General features: G+C 46.6%; 1 protein-coding gene, 1 long non-coding RNA gene and 1 pseudogene across 3 annotated transcripts; 1 reads left to right on the forward strand and 2 right to left on the reverse strand.

The window, feature by feature from the left end:
* Window positions 1-2,344: 2,344 nt before the first annotated feature.
* On the reverse strand, window positions 2,345-14,188 carry Serping1 (serpin family G member 1). Of its 2 annotated transcripts, XM_048425757.3 has the most exons (8): window positions 14,080-14,188; window positions 13,513-13,587; window positions 11,745-12,483; window positions 10,299-10,433; window positions 7,431-7,634; window positions 7,157-7,293; window positions 4,644-4,863; window positions 2,345-2,809 (listed from the first exon to the last, which is right to left on the reverse strand). In XM_048425757.3, the coding sequence occupies exons 2-8, from the start codon at window positions 13,561-13,563 to the stop codon at window positions 2,556-2,558; spliced, it is 1,740 nt and encodes a 579-aa protein (XP_048281714.3). In that variant the 5' UTR covers window positions 13,564-13,587; window positions 14,080-14,188; the 3' UTR covers window positions 2,345-2,555. The 2 variants fall into 2 exon arrangements, with proteins under 2 accessions (XP_048281714.3, XP_085537013.2); XM_085680887.2 differs by lacking the exon at window positions 14,080-14,188 and having other exon boundaries at window positions 13,513-13,689.
* Window positions 14,189-14,926: 738 nt separating this feature from the next.
* LOC125394742 (uncharacterized) lies at window positions 14,927-19,280 on the forward strand. Its single transcript, XR_007230311.3, has 2 exons — window positions 14,927-16,454; window positions 17,614-19,280. It is a non-coding gene; the product is annotated as an uncharacterized LOC125394742 (long non-coding RNA).
* A 446-nt stretch (window positions 19,281-19,726) lies between these two features.
* LOC125395139 (U6 spliceosomal RNA) lies at window positions 19,727-19,790 on the reverse strand (annotated as a pseudogene).
* Window positions 19,791-26,807: the final 7,017 nt, after the last annotated feature.

Here is a 26,807-nt window from a genome sequence, read left to right on the forward strand (position 1 = left end):
TTCTTTTAGACAGGGTTTCTCTGTGTAGCCTTTTGGCTGTCCTGGAACTCTGTAAACGAGGTTGGCCTTGAATTCACAGAGATCCACCTGCCTCTGCCTCCCACGTGCTGGGATTAAAGGTGTGCACCACTGCCCAGCTTTCTCCCTGGTTTTCTTGAGGAAAAACTCAGAGCAACAGCCTGCTGGGGAGAGTTGCTGAAAGTCAAACAACCATTTAGACAGACTGAAAATGTGCGAGAATGATTTGTGTGTTCTTACATGCACGCTCTCTGCAGAGTGACTTCAGGGGTCTTGTCTTTAAGAGGCAGAGATTCTGTCCTTATTTCATGAATTTGAGCTGGCCTGTTGATCAGCTGATCAGTGGAATTAAGCAGGAGTTTGCTAATTTTCTTCCTGACTTCATAGTCAAGAGGCCTTGAAAGCTGGTGGTGGCACACACCTTTAATCCCAGCAATGCAGGCAGGTCTCGGAGCCTGAGACCAGTCTGGACGGTGGTGGCACACACCTTTAATCCCAGCAATGCAGGCAGGTCTCGGAATTTGAGACCAATCTGGTTTATTCAATGATTTCTGGCTACACAGAGAAACCCTGTCTGGCAAAGCAAAACAAACTACTCAAAAAAACCAAGACAGCTACCAAGACCCATGCTAAACTTATCTTGCCAAGGGTTACTGGAAGCTTAGGCAACCTTATATCCTGCATTTAGCCATGAGCCTGGCATCCCCAGCTCAGCACCATGGAGAAAGGGACAAGCCCAAAGGATAAGAGCTTCAAGTTTGGGTACAGTGCCGTTAGGTTAGGTGACATGCTATTCTGTCAGCTGCTTCCCAAGTGTCTCAGCGTCTTATAGAAGATTTTCTGGAAGGAGGGAGTGGGGAAGATAGATTTTGAAGATGGCAGAAGTTTCTGGAATGTGGGGCAACAGCGGTGTGTGTGTGTGTGCATGTGTGTGTGTGTGTGTGTGTATCTTGGCCATCCGCTATGGTTCCATACCTAGAACTATCTCAAGCAGCCTGGCTTAACCTTAGGGTTAAATCTTCACCATATGTGGAAGATGCTCAGTACCTGTCTGTGGAGTGACAGCTCCGTGCATAGACGCCAGGGAATACACGACCTCTAGGCTGTTAATGGATGGGAACCTGAAGTCGAAGGTGTGTGTGGGCAGAGCTGGGAAAGCGGCTGCATCCAGGCTGATGTGTGGGTCCTTCACCTCATCAGCCAGGGAAGCTAATGGACTCAATCCGGGAGGGATGGGGAGACACAGAGATAGAAAGATGGCATGAGGAAGGATGTGGGAGGGGGGCGCAAGGAGAGGTGAACACTGAGACATCAAGGAGTTGAGGAGTACAGCCTACAAAACAAACAAACAAACAAGACCAAATTTGGAGGCGGAGAGAGGAAACATTTTTGCTGTACTTTTTAAAAGACAGTCTTGTTATGTAGCCCAGGCTAGCCTACAGAATGTTGGAATTGCAGGTCCATGCCACCATGCCCAGGAGAAAACTTTCCACAAAGACTTTGAACAGCCCCAGTGAGCCAGGCCAAGCCGCTGGAGCAATTCCATGTCTGCAAAACTCCTGGCAGAATCCTACGACCATTCCCCCACCTCGTTCATTGCTGTTGCTACTGCCACATCTTAAAATTTATTTTCTGTTTAGTGCATTGGTGGTTTTCCCCTGCAGGTAAGTCTGTACTCCAGGTACATACCTAGTACTTGTGGAGGGAAAGGGTGTCAGGCATCCAGGGGGAACTGAATCCGGGTCCTCTGGAAGAGCAGTCATTGCTCTTTACCGCTGAGCCATCTCTTCAGCACCTTTTTTTTTTATATTGTTATTGTTGTTTTTTTTGGCAAATAATCAAGATAAGGATTATGACAGATAAATTGCATTTGTGGTCCTCAATTAATGGCTGTTTATCCCATAATTTCATAGTGGCTTTTCACTCTAAATCTGAGAGTTCTCCATGTCAACTGCTGACAGAAAAATACTAAGCTTGATGCAGGCAGAAGTGAGAGAAAGAGGTTGTGCTCTTACAACAGAGGTCATCCTGGTGGCAGGACATTAGAGACACACGTGCCAAAAAGTGTCACCCAAGGCCATCAGAAACCAGCCATCCCCCAACTAACCCACTAACTACGGGAGATGCACCCATATGCCCAGGAAAGCTAACCTAGCCAGCTCCGCAAGGCCCCTGGGCAATCCTGAGACTCGGGGGACATAAGAAATGGTCCACGATTGAAAGCCCTAAGTGTAGAGTGGCTTGTTACACAGTAGCAGGTAGGCGATGCAGGAAGCGTACTGATTCCTGCTCACTGATATCGAGGCGACTAAAACCCAGAGGCAAGAAATGTCTGCAAGTTTTATTTGTAGAGTCTGGTAAACTCGACCCATAAAGCTGCAAAAAGTGGTTTAGAGAGCATGTCGGTGCCATGGGGGCTGAGGATGAAAACAGTTCCCTCTGCCCAATCCTAAGGCTGGAAGGGGCCAGGGAAGGCAATCACGGGATAAGTGGAAGCCTGGGTAGGCCGGCTGATTCGAGCCCGACTCCTGCCTGTCTCAGGCCCTGGGGTCGTACACCCGGCCCATGAAGACTGGAAACTTGTGTTGCTGGTCCCAGAGCAGGAAGAGGAAGGGCTGCCGAACCTCAAAGATGAATAAGTTTCGGGCCACAGAGACGGCTGAGGCCGCAGCGGCCTCCACGCCCGTCTCTGTCAGCTCTAGCACCGTCTGGTGCTTCATGGAAGACACCTGAAGAGCTGGGTCGTCGGTCAGCCCACACAGGTTGAGATCATCAGAGAAGTCAAAGAAGTCTGAGACAAAACAAGAGAAAAACAAAATCAGAGGTCAGTAGGAGCCGGGCGGTGGTGGCGCACGGCTTTAATCCCAGCACTCGAGAGGCAGAGGCAGGTGGATCTCTGTGAGTTCGAGGCCAGCCTGGTCTACAAGAGCTCTTTCCAGGACAGCCAGGGCTACACAGAGAAACCTCGGAAAAACAACAAAACAAACAAACCGAGATCAGCAGGGAACTCTTGGTGGGTGGAGATTCTGTTCTTAAATTTCCTGGGTTAGTCTCAAATCCCTCCAGTCTCTTCCTTCTCAGTCTCTAAGTCATTGCCTCCTGGTCTTCTAAGGGGGAACCTTTGTTATCAGGCCCAACCATCAACCACTCTCAAGAGTCAAGAGGCCTCACTCTCTGCCCCCCCAGTCTCCCCTGAAAAAATGGAATATTACTTCCTTGTCTCCAAGGACTTTGAGAAATAAATAGAGATAAATAATATGCTATAAAATGAGATCATGGGACTGGAGAGATGGCTCAGTGGTTAAGAGCATTGCCTGCTCTTCAAAGGTCCTGAGTTCAATTCCCGGCAACCACATGGTGGCTCACAGCCACCTGTAATGAGGTCTGGTGCCCTCTTCTGGCCTGCAGACATACTCACAGACAGAATATTGTATACATAATAAAAATAAATATAAAAAAAATAAAATGAGATCACGTGAAGGTATAATGCTATATAGCGAAATATATACTGACCGAAATGCTATACACTGAAATATATACGGACAGAAATATATACTGACAAAAATGCTATATACTGAAATATATACTGATAGAAATATTTACTGGTCTCTACCCTAAATTCCTGATAAAGAACTCCTAGAACCCTAATATTTCCTTAGCAACAGACACGCCGGCAGCACATTTTGTCTTGATATTTAAGGGTTTTTATTTTATTTTATTTTATTTTGTTTTTCGAGACAGGGTTTCTCTGTGTAACTGCCCTGGTGGAACTCTCTCTGTAGACCAGACTGGCCTCAAACTCATAGAGATCCTCCTGCCTCTGCCCAAGTGCTGGGATTAAGGCATAGATTACCACCACCACCCAGCTAATATTTGTTTTTTGATCTCTGTTTTAAAGTCCTCACAATTCCTCAGCAGCAGGGGTAACAGGCATCTCTTTCAGTCTATTATTTAGCTTCTGATCCTGGTTTTAGGAAATCAGATTATATATTAGGTGATCAAGTTGTCAAAACAGGAATGAGCCACAGATCTAGCTAGGGATGATGTCAAAGGTTAGAAAGGGGTGCTTCTAAAGTCTCCCCTAAACTCAGAAACCCCAGACTCATACATATCTAGATGGATCTGATTAGTGAATGTGGCCAGACAGTGGTGGCACACACCTTTAATCCCAGCACTTGGGAGACAGAGGCAGGCAGAACTCTGTGAGTTCAAGGCCAGCCTGGTCTACAGAGTGAGTTCCAGGACAGCTAGGACTGTTTCACAGAGAAACCCTGTCTCGAAAAACAAACAAACAAATTAGTGACTATGGCCAGGAAGTGAATGTCCATAGTCCATCTGGGTCACCTGTTCCAGGGAACCCCAGTAGAAATATCCCAGAGAGCTAGAGGTCTGGACCTCCATTTGGGCTTGACTCCAGTTAGTTCACAGGTAAGACATGCAAACTTTGGGTAAGTCACAGATAGTCTCTGAGCTTGTTTTCTCAATGATCTCATGGGATAAAGCCCTGGTCCTTTAGCTCACATGGTTGAGGAGTAAGTTTCTGATACAGGTGAAGAAGAAACGCTCTAGCATGTTGGCAACATTGGAGCACCACCTTCCCCCTGCTTCTCCTGGCCAGGACTCACCCATCTTCTCCATGATTGACAGCATGTCCTGGTTGCTCTTCACTTTTATCTGAGGCATTACCAGGTAGGTGGACTGGTATCTGGACAGCTCCAGCTTCCTCATGACTGCCTTAAAGACAGTGGGGGTGAGAGCCTCCTCCATGTCTTCAAGTTTGTGCTTCTGGCTCTGAGGCACCATGACAACAAACGTCAGGTTGTGAGAGAGCTGCAGCTGTCCCACCTAGAGAGAACGAGATGCACTGTATGAGCTCTCCCACCCCGTGCCCTGTTCCTCAAGACTGTTTTTTAGTATAGACTCGTTCAACAAGCACCAGCCAAATCTGACTGCCATGATGTGCCATGAAGTGGGGATACCAGTCGATCAGACTAAAGTGCACCAGTCCTGGTGAGAGCCCGAGGTATGAGCACAAGTTTTGGATCATACCCTGACTAGCTATGTAATAACAAGAGTAGGATTTGTCTTCCTTCCCATCCTCCCTTCATTCCTTCCTCTCTCCTTCCCTCCCTCCTTCCATTCCTTCCTTCAATAGAGTCTTATGCAATCCAGGATGGGTTTAAACTAATAGAAGATGACCCTGAAATATCTTCTTAATCCTCCTCCTCCCCCCACCCTCCTCGTTTTTTGAGACAGGGTTTCTCTGTACAGTAGTCCTGGCTGCCCTGGAACTTGCTTTGTAGACCAGGCTGGCCTTGAACTCACAGATGTCCATCTGCCTCTGCCTCCCGAGTGCTGGACTTAAAGGCGTGCGCTGCCACCACCCAGCTGACCCTAAACTTTGGATCCTTCTGTTTTCACCTCCTACAAGCTAGGATCACAGGTCTACACTACCACAGTTACTTCTATGAGGTGCCGGGAATCAAACCCACAGCCTGGCAAAACGCTCTACCAACTGTGCTTGAGATGTAATTTATTTAAGCCCTGTTTCTCTTATACTTCAAATTATCTCTAGCTTGCTTCTAATACGGTGTTGGAGTCCGGGACCAGCCCAGACCTAAATTATTTCTCATACCAGAGTGGAGGTATGGGAATAAAACCACAACTCACACAACTATATTGGGAGGGAGTTTTTAGGGATTCTTTATGAAGTCCTGAATTTACATTCTGAAAATCACCTGCGTTTATCATCCAAACAGCTTTTATATCAAAAGGTAAACTGAGAAGTTCATTAGCTTTCTGTTTCCTGGGTAGCGGGGAAGAATGAGTTAGGTCACGTCCATAACTATCTATGCCCACTCTGTCACACAGACTAAGAAACACCTCTTCCCCAGGCAGCTCCCCACATTACAATAGAAGGACCAGACCAGAATGGCACCAGCATATCCTGACCATTTGTTTTGGGTGGCGTTAGTTTGTCTCACTATTAAAGGCCAGGTGACCACTTTCTGTGTGGAAGGTGCAAATTGTGCCTTGCCAGGTTGCTCAGAATTATGACTGCCATGCCATTAGGAATATGGCCTGTATAATTAGACCCCATAGGTGCTATACCATATTGTTTAGAGAATAATGACAAGGAAAAACTTTGTGCGTGTTCAGTATATTTTTTTCCTCAAATGTTTTCTGTCCATGGATGCACCATGGATATAGAATGCTGGCTCAAAAAACCTTCCCCAAGACACAGAGATACAGGAATGCTTAGTCATTGGGCATGGGAGAATTTACTACCTAGAATCTTTTGGGCTCCATATTCTTCTTCTGTTGGCGACAGTATCTTTCTGTTATATAGCTCTGGCTATCCTGGAACTTTATATATAGACTAGGCTGGCCTTGAACTCACAGAAAACTATCTGCCTCTGCTTCTAGAGAGCTAGGGTTAAAGGTATGAACCATCAAGCCCCGCTTGAGCTCCATACTCTTTCCTTTCTCTCTCCCTACCCACTAGAATTATATTGTTCAATTTCTGTTAAAGAATTTAATTTAGCCTGTCGTGGTGGCATCCACCTTTAATCCCAGCACTTGGCAGGCAGAAGCAAGTGGACCTCTGAGTTCCAGGTCAGTCTGATCTATAGAGTGAGTTCCAGGACAGCCAGTGGCTACACAGAGAAACACTGTCTCCAAAAAAACAGAAAAAAAATTAATTCAACACCTGTGTATACACACACTTAACACATATCTGCACACACAGAGCGATACCTATATAAGCATTCTTATGCACATGCATACTGCACAAAAGTGTACACACACAGATGACACAGTAAGCTACCAGTGTACCCGGAGTGGGGGTTAAGAGAGAGAGATGTACAGAATTTAAAAAAGACTGACTTTTTGCCATTTGGTGCAGTAAAGATGAATGAAGAAACTTTAGAATCATGTCTAGACTCGTGTCTTTCAGCCTAAACTTCCCTGTCTCCAAAACTAGAGAGTGGAGGAGGAGAAAAGAGGGTGGGACTACAAGGTGGGAGAAACAGAAATGGAGATTTTGCAAGCAGGCACTCCACCATGATAGGGCCATTGCAGCAAGGAAGTCAGGGCGATCATATGCCTGAAGCAGGAATGGGAGGAGTCAGGGACTTACCCTGGCCTTCAGAGTCTGGTCACTGAAGTGGGCCATAGGGTACTTTTTGCTGCTCATCATGGGCACTTTAATCACAGAGTTTTTGTAGAGGAAAGGTGACTTCTGAGTTTTTTGCTCAAATGGTTTCTTCCATTTGGCTAAAGGAAGAAAGGGTGGCTGTAACGCAGGTAGGGACAAGAAAGGCGTTGTAGGCCCTGTGAGGGCAGGGTAGGACAGTCGCGGGGTGGGAGGTAGAACCCCGTGACGCACACTGCCTGCTGGATGCTTTCCTTACCGCTCAGATACACAGCATTCAGCAGAACAAGGCGGGTGTCAGAGGGCAGGCTGTCCAGCAGCTGGCTGATCTTGTGGTTGGTGTTCTTGGCCACCCAGGTGTTGATGAGTTCTAAGTTAGCATCACTGTCCAGGCCTAGGACTCTGGGGCTGCTTCCATAAAGGGTCTGAGAGGCATTCACGTAGGTGTCCCTGACAGTCAGGTCTGAGGGGCGGGACAGAAGGGTGAATCCCCACCCCCCACAACAATCCCACCCGCCTTCAAAGAGCCAGTCTGAGAGTGAACACACTTCTCTCGTGTTTTCACCTTGTTTGTTTGTGCTTCCTGAGACAGGGTCTTGCTACGGAGCTCTGGCTAGCCCAGAACTCAGGTAGACCAAACTGGAACTCACAGAGATCTACCTGCCTTCGCCTCCCAAGCTCAGGGATTAAACACCCATCACATCTGGTGGGGTTCCCATGGCTCTTCCTGCTCACTCCAATGAACACTCCAGCATTTTACTGGAGCAGGGACCAGCCCACACCTCTACTGTATGCAAATGAATTCTATGCAAATCAGACTTAAGAAAACATCCCTCACTAAGAATTCCTAGCACCCCTGCTGCTTCTGCTTGCTGGTGGAGAGAGCTCGGCTAGACAGCCCCCAGTGGAGTAGCCTGCACCTGACTTGCCCCTCTGTCCTTTCCCTACACAGCAGGAATAGACCCTACTTTCAAGCCTCAGGAGAAGTTCATTATGAGACTTCCTGACTCTTGCTCTCACCGCCCAAGTCCACTGGAGAAAATGAGTGCTTGGAAGAATATATTGTTTCACTGGACTAAATAGATCAAGGTATTTCTCCAGGCTTGGCTGCTGCTTCACGCAGCCTAAAACCCAGAACCTTAGCAGAACTATGGATGTGGATGGATGGGATACAGGCAGCCCTAAAATATTGAATATAGTGGAATTGTCCATTAGCTGAATGGGACAAAAGACACCACTGGTCGGAAGTAGGTAAGGAATGCAGTATGTAGCGAAACCTCTGATTCATATATATATATATATATATATATATATATGCATATATATATATTCATATCAAAAAGATACATTTTAATGCCAGGCATGGCGGAGCATGCCCTTAACCCAGAAACTTGGGAGGCAGAGGCATGAGGATCTCTGTATTTGAAAGCCAGCATAGTTCACATAGGGAGGTCCAGCTAGCTATGACCACAGAATGAGATCTTGTTGAGAGAGAGAAAGAGACAGGAGGGAGAATTAAGATTTGAGGCAATCTCTTTTCCTTTTTTCTTTATTTTTTCCTTCCCTGTATTTTTTTCAGTTTTCTTTTTTTTTTAAATTTATTTATTTATTATGTACACAATGTTCAGCCTCCATGTATGCCTGAAGGCCAGAAGAGGGCACCAGATCTCATTACAGATGGTTGTGAGCCATCGTGTGGTTGCTGGGAATTGAACTCAGGACCTCTGGAAGAGTAGTCAGTGCTCTCAACCTCTGAGCCATCTCTCCAGCCCCTTCTCAGTTTTCTATAACTATGACTTTCATGGGGGGCGGGGGAAGGAAAGGGAAAGCCAAGCACAATATCACATGGCTATAATTTCAGCAACCTAGACCAGATAATCTCCAAAACCCAAGTCTTAGTCCTAGCACTCTGGGGCAGAGGCAGGCTGATCTCTGTGAGTTTGAGGCCAGCCTGGTCTACAGATCAAGTTCCAGGACAGCCAGGACTGTTACACAGAGAAATCTTGTCTTGGAAAAAATAAAAAACTTGAGGCTACAGAGAGGGCAATCTCAGGAAATAAGTAAGCAGAGGAAGAGGGCTGGGAATGCAGTCCAGTGGAGGCACTGGAGTGGGCTGCAGAAAGCCCTGACTTAATCCCCAGTACCACAAAGAAGAAGGGAAAAATGGGAGAAAAATGCTTTCTTACAAAAGAAAGAAGGGAAAAGCGCATGAGAAAAAGTGGGCGTAGGGATGAAGCCTCGTGTGGTAGCGCAGAATTCCAGCACTCAGGAGGCTGATGCCAGAGGAGAACCGGAGTTTGAAGCCAGCCTGGGCGACATAGCGAGACCCTATTTCAAAAAACCAACACGAACCAGACAAACAAAACCCCAAAAGAGGGCTGAAGAGATGGCTCAGAGGTTAAGAGCACTGACTGCTCTTCCGGAGGTCCTGAGCTCAATTCCCAGCAACCACATGGTGGCTCACAACCATCTGTAATGAGATCTGGTGTCCTGTTCTGGCCTGCAGGCAGACATACAGGCAGAACACAACATACATAATAAGTAAATAAATAAATAAACAAATATTTAAAAAAAAACACCAAAAACCCAAAAGAGAGGTGTTAGACGAACTCTGTGTTTTTTAACCTTTGGAAGTGAAGGGTGCCTCCTACCCCCACCCAATCCTGAGCAGCTCTGCAGAAAAGGCCAACTGGAGGGTCCCAGGCTTAGAAACAACTGCGTCAGATCATTTGTGAGGTTCCTCCTTATCATCTGCTGCTTTGATTGTTTATCATTATTATATTATTTACTGGTACTATCTACCTAACATAAACATGTAAATGATAACAAATTCGTATAACACAAAAGTACAAAAGATGAATCTGAAGACTCCCTTGACCTAAAACTTAGCAAAAATATCTTTTGGCGACTTTATGCTTCTAACATCTAACCTCTAGCCCTGTGGTTAACAGATACATAGTCTCTCTTAGTCCAAAGAATGGAGAAATGCACATGATTTGCCCAGGTCTCACAGGGAGGGAGAGTCCCGCCCCTGGAGCCACCAGAAACTCCTGCTGTGTCCCCGCCTGCTCTTACCCATCCTCAGTACCATTCCTCTTTCCCCTCCTCCGGACTCCGACACACTCACCCGGGCTGTGGAAAATTTGGGACACAGAAGTGACACCTTTGGATGAAAAGGCTTTCAGAGCCTGGTGGACACAGGCAAAGTCCTTGGGGTAGGAAAGGACGTCCTCCAGGTTGCTCTTGGTGCTGTCCCCAGCCCCTACAACAGAGGACAGGGAGAAGAGCTCTTGGGGAAGGAATGAGAGACCCACTACTTGGGACTAGGGCTGTGGGCCGGCTAGAATGGAGGGTGTGTCTCGCCATGGTGGGACTTCAGCACATTGGAAGACAGTTGTGTGTCAGGAAGAGGGTGGTGGGCGGTACTTGGCTTTCCTGGGGCTTCAAACGTCTCCTCCACTGATCTCCACCTTTGTAAATCCCACGTATCTGCTCCACACTAACCCTGACTCAGATGGTTTGGGTTTACAGAATCATCCTATAAGCAGAGGCCTTAGACCCCTGTTGTAAAAGAGGATGGATGTTCTTCATTATGAAACACCATGTGCGTCTTCTCCACGGCAACAGCACTGCATCTAGTCCAGGCATTCTAATGCTTCTCCTATGTTATCTTATTAAGTTACCACCAAGCCTTTTACATAGGATACTCACTTTTCTAGTATAGAGAGGGGAGCCTGAACTTTCAGAGATTGTGTTATTAATGCATTTAAGGTCACAGAGTCAATAATAAGATGAATGCAGTATTTGAATGGAAATGAACAGAGTGTAACCAACAGACTAGAAAGAATCTCCCAGGAGATTCTGAGGGTGTCTGAGGACAGTCTTGCTGTCTGTCACATTAGGAGAGTCAGGTGCTACCAGCATCTTACCAACTATGGTGAGATGTTAGGATTTTGGGAAGTCAGGAGGAGGGATCTTGTATGTGCAGTCTCTACGAGCCTTCCTGTAATTTTCTAGGCTGGGGTGTTAGGGGTGTCACCTCTCTCTCTCTCTCTCTCTCTCTCTCTCTCTCCTGTGGTAATCTGTCATTGCCTCTCCTAGGGAAATCACTCTCATGGTGGTAGGTTTTTACCTCCCAGGGAGTCAAGGCACCACATCATCTGATTCTTGGACTTTGAAGGGAGATCTCACCATCTCCACTTCACAGTCAAGAACTCACACTCAAGAGCTCTTAAGTGAACTGCCCATGGTTGCACAGCCAGGAAGTGCATTACCATGACTCTATCTCAGGTCCTACCTCTGATGACTTCATCTCCCTTATCAGCTTCCATTGCTTTTGAACCACGACTGGGACCTTATTTTATATGCTGTTAATGAGTCCACAGGCTTTTATAAGCAACAGGATCTTATTAAAACATGGCTAAATAAAGCAGCGTTCTAGAATGAAGACCTACCACCCCTGTCACGTAGCCCATTTTACAGCTTCTCAGAGACACAGCCTCGCAGAAGTGTGTGATTGGTGATGCCTAGGAGAGAGTCCCACGTGCAGCCTAGATGGAAGCCAGAGTCTTACCGAGAAGGACCTGCGTCAGGAGGCTGGCAATGCTGAATGGGGAGAAGGCCATGTTGGTCTCAGCCTTCTTGGTGGATGAGAAGGCGCGGTAGAGCTTCATGGAAAACTCGGTCAAAGCCTCCGCCAGGGTAGCCTCTGAGGACTTTCTGTCTGAGTCAGAGCACTGAGCAAGTGGCCCTGAGCAGAAGGGTTTGGTGGGAGCCTGCGTGGGAGGATCCGTGGTTGTAGACGGTTGACTGGAGGGATCGATGGGGGACTGGCCTGAAGGATTCATAGGGGCCTGGCCGGAAGCATTCATAGGGGGCTGGCCAGAAGCATTCATGGGGGGCTGGCTGGAAGGATCTGTGGTTATGGAGGGCTTGCTAGAAGAATCCATGGGGGACTGGCCAGAAGCATTCATGGGGGGCTGGCCAGAAGCTTTCATGGGGGACTGGTTGGAAGGATCTGTGGTTATGGAGGGCTTATTAGAAGAATCCATGGGGGACTGGCCAGAAGCATTCATAGGGGGCTGGCTGGGAGAATCTGTGGGTAGTTGTGCCATCGGTTGGGTGTTCTGGGTGGTGTCAGCTGTGTTTTTGGTTGGTGCATTGGTCGTTGGCCAGGTAGAAGACTGTACTGTATGTTTACTTGAACTCCAGGGGCCATCTCTCTCAGGGACGATGTCTCTGCTTTCCTTTTGAGTGACCAATGGGTCCTGGATGCTGTGGCTGGCAGCTTCTGAATCTGAGAAGGCTCTATCCTGTGGTTCAAGAAACAGGGTTTCATTCTTAGGGAGCCATAGTTCCCTCAACCACTCCAGGCAGGAAGACTGTGAGCACACTGTACCAGCTGCTTTTGGTGTAGCCTGGCAGGTAAAGGGCTATTCCTTCAGAAATAGGCAACGCCAGGGGAATTCTCTGCAGGAAACATGGGGTAATTCCAATTTGGCTATCGGGTGTTTGTGTTCAGCGACCGCCAAGCAGGAAGCTGTTTTCTCGTTTTGACTCACTTGCCAGGGTAGTATAGACATTTGTATCTGTGAGCCTTATTTTAGGACTGTGAATTTTCAGAGTGGGTGTGGTATACTAGTGAGTATTGAAAACAATTAGTATACCAACAGGAAAGGAAGAATTGTGGGAATTAGGTGCAACGGTACAACCTGTAACCCCGGGCGTCTAGGCATTTGGGAGGTGAGCCAGGAGGATCTCCTTATATGACAGTGTTTCCAGAAGTGGGAAGGAAAGTCTGTAAAATCGGATCCCTTGCTCAATCGGTCGTCAGGTGGTGACTCCCCAAGGTCACCCAGGATGCCAACTTTCAGAATAACGTCCTGCTTACCCACCGGAAGCAAGCACTCACTCTTTTCATGAGTTTACTTTTTCCCCCTGTCCTCCTAGTCCACTTGGACCACGGTGCTCCTAACCTTGGCACGGGTCCACGTCTGTCTGCCAGCCTTCTTCTTGCACCCCACTTTCTACAGACCCTGACCTGGAAGAGCCTGTCACAGCATCAAAGGGGGGCCTCGTCTTGCCTTCTATGACCCCACTAAGCTTGGATGGTGAGCTGGGTGGGGGTCTATGTATTCTGCCTTTTATAAATTGGGTTAAGGAATCCAGGAGAAGGGACCGGCCTAAGGTCATTCAGCTAGTGTATCTTCTAATATAGAATTCAAGTCCCTCCTCCTATGGTAGGGCTAGGCACGAACTTAATCCCAGGAGGAGCTTCCCTCCTTCCCCAGGGCCCAAAGGGGGTTACTCCTCCCCCCGCCCCCCTCCGAGGGACCACTTACCCCAACCAGCAGCAGCAGCAGGAGGGTCAGCGGGGTCAGCCTGGAGGCCATCTGGGCAGCGACGTCAGCTGCGACCTGTGAAGCCAGTTAGCCTCAGAGGCAGCCGTGAGCCTAGGAGCTCAGGGGGTCCAACCCATCCCCAGGCCCGCCCCCATTCCGTTCCGGGCCTCGACCCTTCTTGGTGTGCTCCCACCTCCTCCCTCTGGGGCCACCTTCTCCCTGGCTCCGCCCTCTGTTTTGTTTTCCCCAAACCGCTTCCCTTTCCCGGCACCGGCTGGCCCTTCTCTCCCTTCACGCCCAGGTCTCAGCCCATCTGTTCAATCTTCAGGGTCCCGGGTCCCGCTTAACTAAACAATGAGCCAGGGGCAGCAGGAGAGGAGGGCCAGGGCGAGCTGGGCAGCACAGCTTTGAGGGAAGAGGAGGCAGAAGGCTCAAGGGGAAGCAAGCCTATGAAAACTGCAGCGATAACAAACAGGGGAGTGGAAAGTGGGGAAGAAGGAGACTGGAGACCACCCTGCCAAGCCCTCTTGACTTCGTGTTCCTCCCCCAAAGGTCCCGTTACAAAACCTGGTCCAAGTTCTTGGTCGCTAGGCAGCTTCAGGCAGACTGAGTGGACAGTCGCAGAAGGTCAGTGAGGGTGGGGTGTCGGGGGGCAGTCTCGGCTATTGGCTGGTTCAGGACACTGCCCCGTTAAAAATTAAGGATGATTGATCACTAGCGCGAGTTCCCGTAAATCAGGATGGGAAAGGCCTGGGACAGTCCGGCTCTGGCACTGTGGGCCAGGCTAGTAGTTTAGCCTGATCTCCTCTCGGAGTGGGGTGGAAGTCGGGGTAGGATGCAATGGGATGGGGTGGGGAAGCTTAGTGCTGCTCACAGGGGTGAAAACCACCCGTTCCTCCTGTGTTTCATGGAGCAACATAAAAGCAGAAGAAACGCAAAACATGCCCCGCATTTTACAAGAGATGAGGTTTTTTTTTTTGTTTGTTTTTTTTTTCTTTTCTTTTCTTTTTTTTTTTTTTAAATAAATGGACAAAGTAACTCTGGAAATAGACCATTTGGTAGTTAAGACATCAAGTCTTAGAAGCAGTTGAATGTCTGGTCTTCCATTGCCGTCCTTTGGAGATATGCCAGGCTTGGGCCTAAGCGTCCTAAAGTCCCGGTGGCTACAGTGTCCTCCCTATCCCTATACATCACGAATCATTCCAAGTTTGGGAAGTAGGAGTCTGAGACTCCTAGCTGAGCCTGGGTTTCAGTCCTTAGCGCCACAACAAAGCGAAATAATCACAGAAACCAACAACTCAAACACAACAACAGTCCCAAACCAGCAAGCAAAAATCAAATCCTGACCTGTATGTATTTATGGTTGGGTTTGTCACAATAAGCCGATTGTATGAGACCCTGGCAAGGAGGAACCCAGTTAAACAGAATTTTAAGTAAATCCTATGCAATTTTGGAATATGCTTATAATACAACTTTTTGTCATTGTTGTGTATCTAAAATTTAAATTTGACTGTATTTTATTTGCTGAATCTGACAGTCCTATGTCCTCTGCAAAGCAAGGCCGTTCTCTCTGGTAACATGATATAGATATGAAGTTCTGTGATTGTCTAACTACAGGTCTGACCCCTACCTGGGTTTGCCTTCTTTAGGAAAGTCTGTGGTTGGCGCCAGATCGGATGCTCGAAGAAACTCAAAAGACAGGAACAGGAGAGTGGAGCACTTGTATGGCTTCCAAGGGACCTTAGAAAAGACCCTGAGTTTGACCTGGCTCTGTGCTTCATTTTCTGGGAGAGCTCCTAAACCTTAAAGAAGTTCCATAACAGCAGAGCCGTCCTTTGAACAGTTGCAGGCAAATTCTACTTTATACCCCAGACCCCAACTGATAGCCTTGGGGTGCACTGAGCTGTGGATTCTGGGAAATAGCTGAGCTAAACTGAAAGCCAATGCATTCACCATGTTCAAGACAGGGTTTTTCTGTAGCTTTGGAGCCTGTCCTGGAACTAGCTCTTGTAGACCAGGCTGACCTCGAACTCACAGAGATCCGCCTGCCTCTGCCTCCTGAATGCTGGGATTAAAGGTGCCAAGGTAGTAGGTAGCTTTTGAAGGTTACACATGGTCTCTGATTCTAGCTAGTCTGTCTTTGCTTTCTGGTCTGCCGTGCTGTGAACAGCCTCTACTTCATGCTCTTGACACTGTGAGAAGAGCTGCATGCCATGCCCTTCCTTCCCACGATGGTGGACTGAAACTCTCTGATAATATAAGTCAAAATAAATGTTTTCTTTCTGAAGTTGACTACATCAGGTGTTTTGGTCACAGAGACATGATAGAAACTAACATAGAAAGTTGGTAGGGTCATTTCTGTGACCAAATCTAGCAATGTGTTAAGTAAGCCTGTAATGGTCTGTCCTGTCCCTTTAAGAGACAAGCCCTGCCCACTACAGAGCCAGGCAGATCTTCCTTAAGCCTCCAGTCTGAGCTCCTTTCCTTTTCCCCCTCTCTCTCAAAGAGGTAACTGCTGCCATGGCTCTTCCCCTCCCTATCTGTCTCTCTCTGGTTCTCTCTCTCTCTCTCTCTCTCTCTCTCTCTCTCTCTCTCTCTCCCTCTCTGCTCTTTCCCTTTCTCCCCTTTCCCTTCCATAACCCACTAAATAAATATCCAACCTCATTCTGCATGGCGTGCCTACCTGTCTGTCTCTCACCCGCTGCGGCTGTCTCTCTTCATGAGACTGGCTGCTCTGCTGAGGTCTCTCACCCACCATGAGACTCCCTGCCTTGGACCCAGCTGCCTTCGTGGCCCTCCATGGTCTCATGGCCTGCTGCCCACTGCTGCCACTCGGGGATCCGCAGAGTTTTTACTTTTTCCATTACAAGGCCTTTGGACATCGTTTGTTGGGAGGAAAAGGAAGAATTTGGAGACGAAGGACAAGGAAATTCCACAATATTGTAAGCACTACTCAATGGGATATTTTGGTGGAAGATTGGAAGACTAAAAACACTACCCAGCATGTAGACAGTAAAGACAGGTTTCTGAGAGCAATAATTCTATTGAGAAATGGACTGTGCTCTGTAGTAAGCTTCCTTGTTGGAACTGCCAGCCCCCAAATAATGACACAGAGACTTATTATTAATTATAAAAGCTTGGCCTTAGCTTAGGCTTTTTAAAAACTAGCTTTATAACTTAATGAACGTGTTTCTATTAATCTGCGTTCTATCAAGTGGCTCGCTCCCCAATGTCTGACTTGTCTCGAGTCCTGCTGGTGTCTCATGCCTATGTCCATCCCTCTGACTTCGTCTCTCTGGCCAGAAGTCCCGCCTGTTCTCTCCTGCCTAGATATTGGCCATTCATTCAGCTTTTTATTATACCAGTCACAGTGACACATCTTCACACAGTGTACGAATATCCCACAACAGTGTTTAATGTGGTAAAGAATTTGGCTATTTTCTGCTCATGCCCAGTCCTGAGTGGGATTGGGTTGAAAAGTTATAGACTAATTCATCTGGTAGGATTTTCAGGACAGGCCATGGCATGGTTAGTTCTGGCAGGTTTTAGTCAGGTTTACAGTGAGAATCAGGAGCAGTAAGACTGGCAGAAAGATATGAGACCAGTATGGCTAGTGAAAGAACATGGACTGCTTAAAGTTGCGGACAAATCAAGTGCTGCAGGAAGGTTTCCCGCCTACTGTGGCGTGGCCTCATAAACTATATACCTGGATGCTGAAACCTGTCTGGCCCCTGTTCTTCCTAGTGTGGATGGTCATTTATCCAGCTGGTGTAAAGTTGTGAATTCAGTCCTTCCCTACAGGAGGCAGGTTGTGTACGCTCTCTGTACTTATCTGTGCTTTGTATGACTGAGTTTTGTCTCTGATTTCCTACCACACGCTCCTTTCTGTGGAACCCGCAGTGTTGGCAGCCACAAGTAAAAGTGTGATGTGGGTTCTTGGTGTCACTGTTACCACAGATGATATCTGCACTTAATACTTTTATGTACCACTCTCTCCGCACATGGGATTTTCCTCCTTAGCTCCACAGAGACTGAACCTTTCTGTAAGGGTTGCTCATCCACAACCCTTCTGCTAAATGCCTATTCTTTTCCTCCTGACAGTCTCCAGCTGATACCAAGAGATGGACAGAGACGAGGAATGAAGACTGGAAATTAGATCCAAGTATTTGTGGAGACACAAGCTTTCTAATCCTGAAAACCCTAAAGGACCTCGCTGGTAGCACAAAACTTTTCAGAGTAGAAGAGAACCCTTTGATGACTCCCTGTATAGACATTCTGCATTGGTCCATTCACTTGTCTAAGGATACTTTAGTCTTTCAAAGTTATCAGCACAATATCATGTATGTTCCTTGTAAAACTTTAAACAAGCCAGATATTTACAAAATTAAGTCATTGCAGATGTCTCTTAACCACTTCAAGTGTATTCTTCCAGGATTTCTTAATGTGGGATTCCCCTCTGTATGCTGTGAATACCATTGGTTAATAAAGAAACTGTCTTAGGTCTGCACAGGGGAAAATATAGGTAGGTAGGGAAAACTAAACTGAATGCTGGGAGAAAGGAGGTGAAGTCAGTGAGAAGCCATGCAGCCCTGCCAGAGGCAGATGACAGAACTTTACCTGGTAAGTCATAGCCTCGTGGTGATACACAGATTAATAGAAATGGGTTAAATTAAGGTGTAAGAGCTAGCTAATAAAAAGCTAGAGCTAATGGGCCAAGCAGTGATTTAATTAATACAGTTTCTGTGTGGTTATTTAGGGACTGAGCAGCTGTGAACTAACTAGTGGCCTCCCTACTATATATGTTTATAAAAACACATATAGCATACATAATTATTGCTTTTTTGCTTTCTTCCTCCCTTTTTCTTTTCCTTCCTCCTCTGTCTTTCTCCCCCATCTTCCAACCTGTGCTGTTTTTTAGAAAGGGTCTCATATATCCTTGGACTTAAACTTCGTATATGAGATGACCTGGAACTTCTGATCTTTCTTCTGCCTCCGCTTCTGAAGTGCAAGGATTTTACTAGGTTATTTTACTAGGTTTTGTGCCTCTGTGCCTAGTTTACGTGGTGCTGGGGATTGAACCCACAACTTTATGTATGCTAAACAGGCACTCTACTAAGAAAATTGCATCTCCACCCCCTCTAATAATTTTGTTTCTTACTTAATAAAGTATCATGAAAATTTGACTGAGTAATTATAGGTAGTCTTAACTCATTCTTTCTAACAGATGTACAACATTTCATTGTATGGATGTACCACAATTTTTTTATAACAGGCATAATGAAATTTGTGTTGATTTACAAACTAGTCCTAGCTTCCTGCTGATTCCAGAAGGTTCTCTTGCTTGCTTACACTTACCCTTATTGCCCAGCAGCTTATCCGACGTCTTTGCTGCCTTCTCGGGTCTAGCATTCATCCCTAGCTGTTGGCTGTCACCTCTTAGTTCAAGAGGTCCAGTTTTGGTTTGTTCACCCCGATGTGAATTTACTCTGTGTTGTAGAATAATCTTTTTGTAGACTGTGAAGATGTGTCTTTGTTAAAATATCTTCTGATTGGTTTAATAAAGAGCTCAGTGGCCCACAGCTAGGTAAGAGAGAATAGGTGGGACTTCCTGAAGAGAGAGAAACTCTGGGGGAGAATCTGAAAGGTAGGGAATTTGCCAGTGAGAGATGGAGGAACTCAGATGTACAAATACTAAGGAGAGGTAACTGGGCATGTGGCAGAATGTGGATTAATAAACAAGCTAATAAAAGTTTGCATTTTAAAAAATATGGAATGTGTCACAAATTTCCATGTCACCCTTGTGCAGGGGCTGTTATTCCTTTGCGGTCCCTTTAAGGACTAACCACGCCCACTCCCAGCCACTTCTGACCTCCTGGTCGCCATCTTAACTCTCTCTCTTTTGTCCATCTCTTGGCGTGTGCACACGTGTCTGTGTCTCTCTCTATGTTTGTCTTTATGTCTCTCTGTCTCCCTCTTTTTAAGTAATAAATGTCTCCCTCTTCTTTAAGTAATAAATGTTTAGCTTTATGTCCATATTATGTCCATTATGTATATGACATAATATAGCCTTATGTCCATTTACTCTGCTGTTCACCACATCCAGCCGCCTGACTCTGCCGCTTGCCCGGGGAACCTGCACTGCTCTGGCGGCTGCCTCTGCCTGGCTTGCAGGCCGCTCGGGGCATCCCAACATCATATCTTTTTAAAGAACAATAGGGGCCATGCTCATCTTCTCTGTATGATTCCAATTTTAGTGTATGTGCTGCCAAAGTGAGCACGCTAATTTAAGTTCTAAGAGCTAGTTGGGAACAAGCCTAAGCTAAGGATGAACTTTTATACTTAATAAGACATCTCTGTATCATTATTTGGGAGCTGGTGGTCCAAAGAAAACCCGACTATACTTTGTGTTTATTTTCTATTGTTGTGATAAAACTTGACAATCAATTCAATTTATAGATGTATACCCCCTTGCTTGACTCATGAGCTTATTTTTGAAACTAAACATGTTTGTGGAATCATTTAGAAATTGTTTTATTTTCTGGTGAATTGTGTCGTAGGCCACACGTTGAGGCGACATCTGTCAAGGTCCAGCCTCGACAGAATTTGCACGTTCCAGGGTAGGAGCATGAGGATTAGAATTATTAGCAAAAGGAACAGAGATAGGAGGGAAATAAGAGACAGAAACACAGAATGGCATCAGGAGGGAAATCTGGTGAATACTGATTTTGTTTTTCTTCCACATGCTTATATATTCCACTCCGAAAGGGCAGCGGGGGCAAACTTCATTAACACGGCAGACTTGATTTCTCCAACCCTTGGTCAAGATGGAGCAGATTCAATTAACTAATTAACCACACCCTCGGTCAGGATCTCTTGTTTGTATCCACACCTGTTGGGAACAACTCTGAGCAAGAATAAGCTCAAACTCTCTGACCTTTAGTCAGCGTGGAGCAGACTCACTTCTGTGGACCCTGGCAGAAACAGTGTTGCAATGGCTGTCCAGAGCCTTCAACTTTCCATCATTTAAAACTACTTATGGGGAAATACACAGAGAGAAAATTCCATGGGAATGAACGTACGGTTTAATCAAGTACGATAAAGGTGACATCCATGAGCCATTACTCTGACTAAGGAGCAGGAGGTCATCAACACTCCAGTAGTTTCTGTCAGTCACCATGTCCAGTGCTGTAGGCCACCACCATCCTAATGCTATTGTGAATATCTTCCTCCTTCTTTCCTGCCTCTCTCCTCTTTCTCTCTTCTTTCCTTTCCCCCTGCATGGTGATGGAGATTAAATCCAGGGCCTGTGTGGTAGACAAGCACCCCACCACTGATTTACATTTTCAACCCTTGGATGTCTGTGACAAAGTTGTCTTCAGTAACCCTGGCTGGTCCTCAGACCGATGGCAGAAACTCAGGCTGACCTTGAACTGATTCTCTTCCACTCCCCACGTCGAGAGTACAGGCAGACACCACTATGTGTGGTCTGGATCTCCCTGTGTAGGCAGGCTGGCCTCAGCCTCTCAAACCTCCTGCTTTTGTCTCCTAAATGTTGGAATTACAGGAGTGCACCGTTGTGCCCAGTTGATGCAGTGCCAGGAACCAAATTCAGGGCTCTGTAAATGCTAAATAAGTACTGTCCACTGAGTCAGACCCCCAGCCTTCGCTCTGAGGTTTGTACCACAATGTGCATCCCTAGACATCGACTTCTTTCACCGAAAACTCACATTAGTGCACGCATGTTCATGTGCATATATGTGTGTGGGTGGACACATTGAGGCCATCGGACAACTTCAGATCTTGTTCCTAAGGAACCATGCTCCTCTCCTTGCCCGCCTGGAGCTCTCTAGCTAAGCCGCCTGGCCAGTGAGCCCTGTGACCGCCATGACTCCTCCTCCCTAGGGCATGTGCCTCCAAACGGGGTTTGTTCTTAAATTGTTTTCTCACTCTTCTTTTTAAAAAATTAATTTAAAAAAAACACGTGTGCATGCACGTGCATGTGCATGCGTGCATGTGTGTGTGCGTGTGTGTGCGTGTGAGTGCCCGCGTGAACCTGCAGAGATCAGAAAAGTGCACCAGAATCTCTGGGACTGGAGCTACAGGGATGAGCTGCCCAACATGAATGCTGGGGACTAAATTTGGGACTTGGGTCCCGAGGACAGCTTGAGGGAGTTAATTCTCTTCTTCCAGGCAAATCTTGGGGATCAAACTCGGGCCATTAGTCTTGGCAACAAGTTCCTTTACCCCATTGATCCATAATTGGCCCCATGCCTGTCTTTTAAAAAGTCAGGTCCTCATGTTTGTGAGGCAAGCACTTTACCAACTGAGCCATCTCCCTAGCCTGGCTGTCTTTAAAAAAAAATAAAAAATCAGTGATTACGGCATGTGGCTGTGGTTTATTTTCGTTTCTGCATAGTTTGCAGTTATATTTCTCCTTTTTAGCTTTGAAAAAGTGGAATCTCACTATGTTTCTCAGGCTGGCCTTCAGCTTCTGTGCTCAGTCTGTCCACCTGCTTCATCTTCCTGTGGGTCACAGGGATGAAAGTACCTCGGAGCTGGGCTGTGGATGCAGCCTTACACCTTGTTAGTTTTCCGTTATTTCAGCGTTCTGAAATAACGCTGTGTTATCTGTTCTACAGTGTTCTAACTATCTGCAGTGTTATCTGTTCTACCGTTGATAGATATTTGGGTTGCTGCCAGGTGCAGCCTGTTTTGCACAATGCTACTCTGGACGTAACTGTCTTCAGTCTGTTTCTTTAGGGCTTACCCACAGGAGCATCAAGGCCGAGAAATGGCATGTAGCATCAGCTCCACTGACATTTCCAGCGTCTCTACCAGTGAGGGTCCTCCCAGTTTACAGAGCAATGTGATCATTCTTTTTAGTTTTTCCCTCTCCTTCTTTTATGTATTGTCTCAGGCCAGCCTTGAACCCTTGATTTTCCTGCCTCTGCTCGCCAAGTGCTAGGATATTTGTAGTCTATCACGACGCCCAGCTGAATTTGCTCGTAGTCTGAGATCTCTTTCGAGGCAGGATTTCTCTGTGTAGCCCCGGGTGTCGAGCTACTCTCAAATGGAGATTTTCCTGCTCCAGCCTCTCAGTGCAGGGCTTACAGGTATATGCCTCTACAGCTGGTGTTAGCAACAGTGCATTTTATATATTCACTTGGTTGTGCCCCTGTTCTGCTATTTGGTCAAGCATTCTAGAGGAGTCAATCAGGGTGATTTTTAAAAATTATATTTATTTATTCGTTTTGAGGCAGGGTCTCACTGTGGAGCACTAATTGGCCTGGGACTTGTTATATATAGCAAGGTAGCCGCAAACTCACAGAGTTCCACCTGCCTCTGCTTCACAATGCTTGAACTAAAGGTGGGCACCATCGTGCCGGGATTATTTATTTATTTTTAATTATGCACCTGTGTGTGTGTGAGTGTGTGTGTACCACATGTGTGCCATGTTTGTGCAGGCGCCCAACATGCTGAGGACGCTGATCGCCCCAGAACTGGAGCTGCAGAGGTAATAAGCTGCCCCATGTGGGTACTGAGAGTGGAATCCAGACTTCTGGAAAACACAAAGTTCTTTGAACTTTTGAGCCACCTCTTCAGCCTCTTAAATTTTTTTTTTACTATGCTTATTTACTTTTATTTTTTTAAAGACTTTTTAAAATTTTATTATGTCAGTGTTCTCTCTGCATGTATGCCTGCAGGCCAGAAAAGAAGGCACCAGATCTCACTACAGATGGTTGTGAGCCACCATGTGGTTGCTGGGAATTGAACTCAGGACCTCTGGAAGAGCGGTCAGTGCTCTTAACCCCTGAGTCATCTCTCCAGCCCCTACTATGTTTATTTATTTGTGTGTACATGTATAAGCCAGAAGAAAACCTACAAAAAAATATTTTCTTCTACCAATGTGGATCACAGGGATGGAACTTGGCCCACCGAGCCATCCAGTCCAGGGTGGTTTTGAGATGAGCGTCACATTAGAAGAAATTGAGTCGCCCCTCCATGATGTGAGACGGTCTCGTCCGGCCCACTGAGGTACTAACAGAACAATCCCTGCACCCCCACCTCTCCAGCAAAGAGGAATTTTGCCAGGAGACTGCTTTTGGGTTAGCTTCCACAGTCACGTGAGCCAATTCCTTAAAATAAAATTCTTCTCTATATATACACATCCTGTTAGTTCTGTTTCTCTGGAGAAACATGACTAATACAGGCCAAACACTCAGGCTCAATATTATGTGCAGTCCTGACAGCTGGAGACTATCAGGGAGCTTCCAAAGGCTGTGGCAAGATCTCCTTCCCTTCTGCCCGCTTGGGTAAGGCCTTAGCTGATAACCTTCCTTGTCAAGGGTATCAGGTACATTCCTGCCTATCACTGAGCGCTGGATTTCAGTTCCCTGGCAGCCTGCAGAATCAGTCAAACAAGAACCCTCCCAGACTCCTGTTATGATGTATGAATCCCACCGCCCCTCACTGTTTATTCTGTTCCTGAGAGCCCAGCCCCTGTGTGGTCCACTGTGACATGTGTCAGTCTCAGCCTTGGGAACAGCATATATGTGGCTAATCAGCCCCTGCTCATCTTATTTGTCCCGTGTCTGGTAGTGTATGTTAGAGCATCCTCTAAGAATAGGGTGAGAATCTCTCATCCCCAGGGTGAGCAGGAAATGACTGGGCCAAAGGCTGCTCTTTCTTGGGGCTGGAGAGACGGCTCTGTGGTTAAAGCATTTGCTGAACTCAGTTTCCTGCACTCACTCTAGGTGCTCATAACCACCTGTAACTCCAGCTCCAGGGGGTCCAGTGCTCTCCTTGGGCCTCTGTAGGCACCTGTGCTCATGTGATGTAGAAACCACACCTCTAAGACAGCTTATTCTGGTGCCATTTTGAGTGGAATACAGATTTATTTATTCATTATATATACACAACATTCTGCTTCCTTGTATACCTGCAGGCCAGAAGAGGGCACCAGATCTCATTCTAGATGGTTGTGAGCCACCATGTGGTTGCTGGGAATTGAACTCAGGACCTCTGAAAGAGCAGCCAGTGCTCTTAACCTCTGAACCATCTCTCCAGCCCTGGAATGCAGATTTAAATTACTGCAAATTATGTGTTCTAATGTGGAAGTAGTTTTACAAAGTTCTTTATTGTTTTACAGAACAGAGAAGGTCATTAATCAAGAGGATTTTAAGCTGCCCTGGTGGGCACAACAGAGCGGCAGACACGTGGAGAGTGGGGAAGCTGTTTTCACAGGCCTAAGATGCGATCGCATGGCTCCGGGACTGGTGGAAGTCAGTGTTCCACGGTTGACAATGTCTAAGAGGCTTTAGTTTATTATCATGAGGTGTTAGTTCAGCCGCAGAGTGGGGGCAAGGACTGACTGTTCCAAAAGGCTAAAACTATCTCCAGATAAGGGAATTAGCTTCTGAATTTACAGAATTCCAATCCTTCTCTGCAGACGCAGTTTCCTTCCAGGAGATTTTTATTGGCTGCTGCTCACGACCAGACACAGCTTCTTTTCAGGAATTTTCTTTCACACACATATAAATTTTATATATATATTGTTTTTTCGAGACAGGGTTTCTCTGTAGCTTTGGAGCCTGTCCTGGAACTAGCTCTTGTAGACCAGGCTGGCCTCGAATTCACAGAGATCCACCTGCCTCTATCTCTTGAGTGTTGGGATTAAAGGCATGTGCCACCACCGCCCGGTTTAATTTTTTTTTTTTTAAAGTGAGGTGAGTGGGTGGTTTAATCCCAGTACTCAGCAGACAGAGGCAGATATATATTTTTGTAAGTTCAAGGTCAGCCTAGTCTGCAAGAGCTAGTTCCAGGACAGCTAGGACTGTTGCACAGAGAAACCCTCTCTTGAAAAACAAAAAACCAAAACCAAAACAAAACAAAAACCTCCCAAAATCAAAAAAATAAAAACAAAAAATGTGAGATGAAAGGACAGACTTAGTTGACTTCCCAGGGGAGGCCTTAAGCTCTCTGAGGAACAGGTAGGGGTGCAGGGGAAAGGGGAGGGGAGGAGTGAGTGGGGGAACTGGGATTGGTAAGTAAAAAATAAAAATAAAAAAGTTGCTGTTTCTTTAAATTCTCATTAACTTCTGCTAGTGCCACAATGAATACTCTTAGCCAATCTATTGATATCTCATTGTGTTCTTAATTTTTATTTCCTTGCTAACAAATGAGTTAGGCAATCATTTGTGTTCATTGATGTTTTTGTTTGTCGGTTGTACTGCTCGTTGTGGTTGGTTTCCTTTTCCTGTGGCCGTACAAACAGGCACAGGCACAGCCTGGCACAGCCTGGCACAGCCACTTCTTACCTGGACCACTGAATCTCCCCTGGACTCGATCTTCCACTCTTTCTTCATCTGTCTCCACGCCACAGTTAGAATCATTAAAAGATGAGCTTGTTTTCTATGGGACATCATTCTACTGCAAAGCCCCTTCGAAAAGGATGTCTCACCACATGAATAAGACAATCTAAATTATCTTCTCTGGTCTTGGAGACTGATGTCCAAGCCGACCTCTGTCTACCTGTACAGGTACCTGTGCATCAGTCAACCCCACTTATGCTACCTACCTACACACATACACGTGTGCGCACATGCGCGCGCACACACACACACACACACACACGCACACATACACACACACACACACATGCACACACACACACACACACACACACACACACACACCCTGTCTTCTGAAAGATTCCTGAGTATACCTTTGCTACTGCACTAACTTTCTGCATGCAGGTTGAATTTCTCTTTTTTTCTTGAGACAGGTTTCACTTTATATCCCTAGCTGGTCTTAAACTCTCAGAGATCCACCTGCTTCTGCCTCCCAAGCTGGCATTAAGCGCTGTTATGCCCACCTGGGATTTCTTTTGGTTGGTTTCTGTAGTGGGGGGAAGGGAACTGAGGGTCTCGCATGTACTAAGCTACACCCCCATCCCCAAGGTTGGAAACGTCACTTCTTCTTAAAGATTGATTTTTAAAAGTCATGTAAGTGAATTCACTACAGCAGCAGTGGACCCTGGAGGCACGGACACTGCCTGCCCAGACTGGACAAAGAGGTGAGTGGCTGGTCTCCCAGCTGGACAGCCCTGTTTCTAGACCGTAGGCCCTGGAACACATCCCATGCCTCTCCCCCCTACACATAAGCCCCACTAGCTGGTCGGTAAGTAAGACCCCTGCCAGCAGGCCTCTCCACCCTCCTCCCACATCGGACCCTGTAATCTACAAGTTCCACCCAGCTCCACAAGCCCAATCACCCACCGCAGTCTCAGTGGTACA

Source organism: Myodes glareolus, chromosome 21 (genome assembly GCF_982192425.1).
Source record: "Myodes glareolus chromosome 21, mMyoGla1.1, whole genome shotgun sequence".
NCBI classification, from domain to species: Eukaryota; Metazoa; Chordata; class Mammalia; order Rodentia; family Cricetidae; genus Myodes; species Myodes glareolus.

Excerpts from the sequence above, each read along its gene's own strand:
- Serping1 (XM_048425757.3), bottom strand. The coding sequence starts at position 13,563 with ATGGCCTCCAGGCTGACCCCGCTGACCCTCCTGCTGCTGCTGCTGGTT. Across the intron at positions 7,635-10,298 it reads CCAAATTTTCCACAGCCCGG|ACCTGACTGTCAGGGACACC; the intron begins GTGAGTGTGTCG and ends CCCGCCCCTCAG. Across the intron at positions 2,810-4,643 it reads GTCAATCATGGAGAAGATGG|ACTTCTTTGACTTCTCTGAT; the intron begins GTGAGTCCTGGC and ends GTTTTGTCTCAG.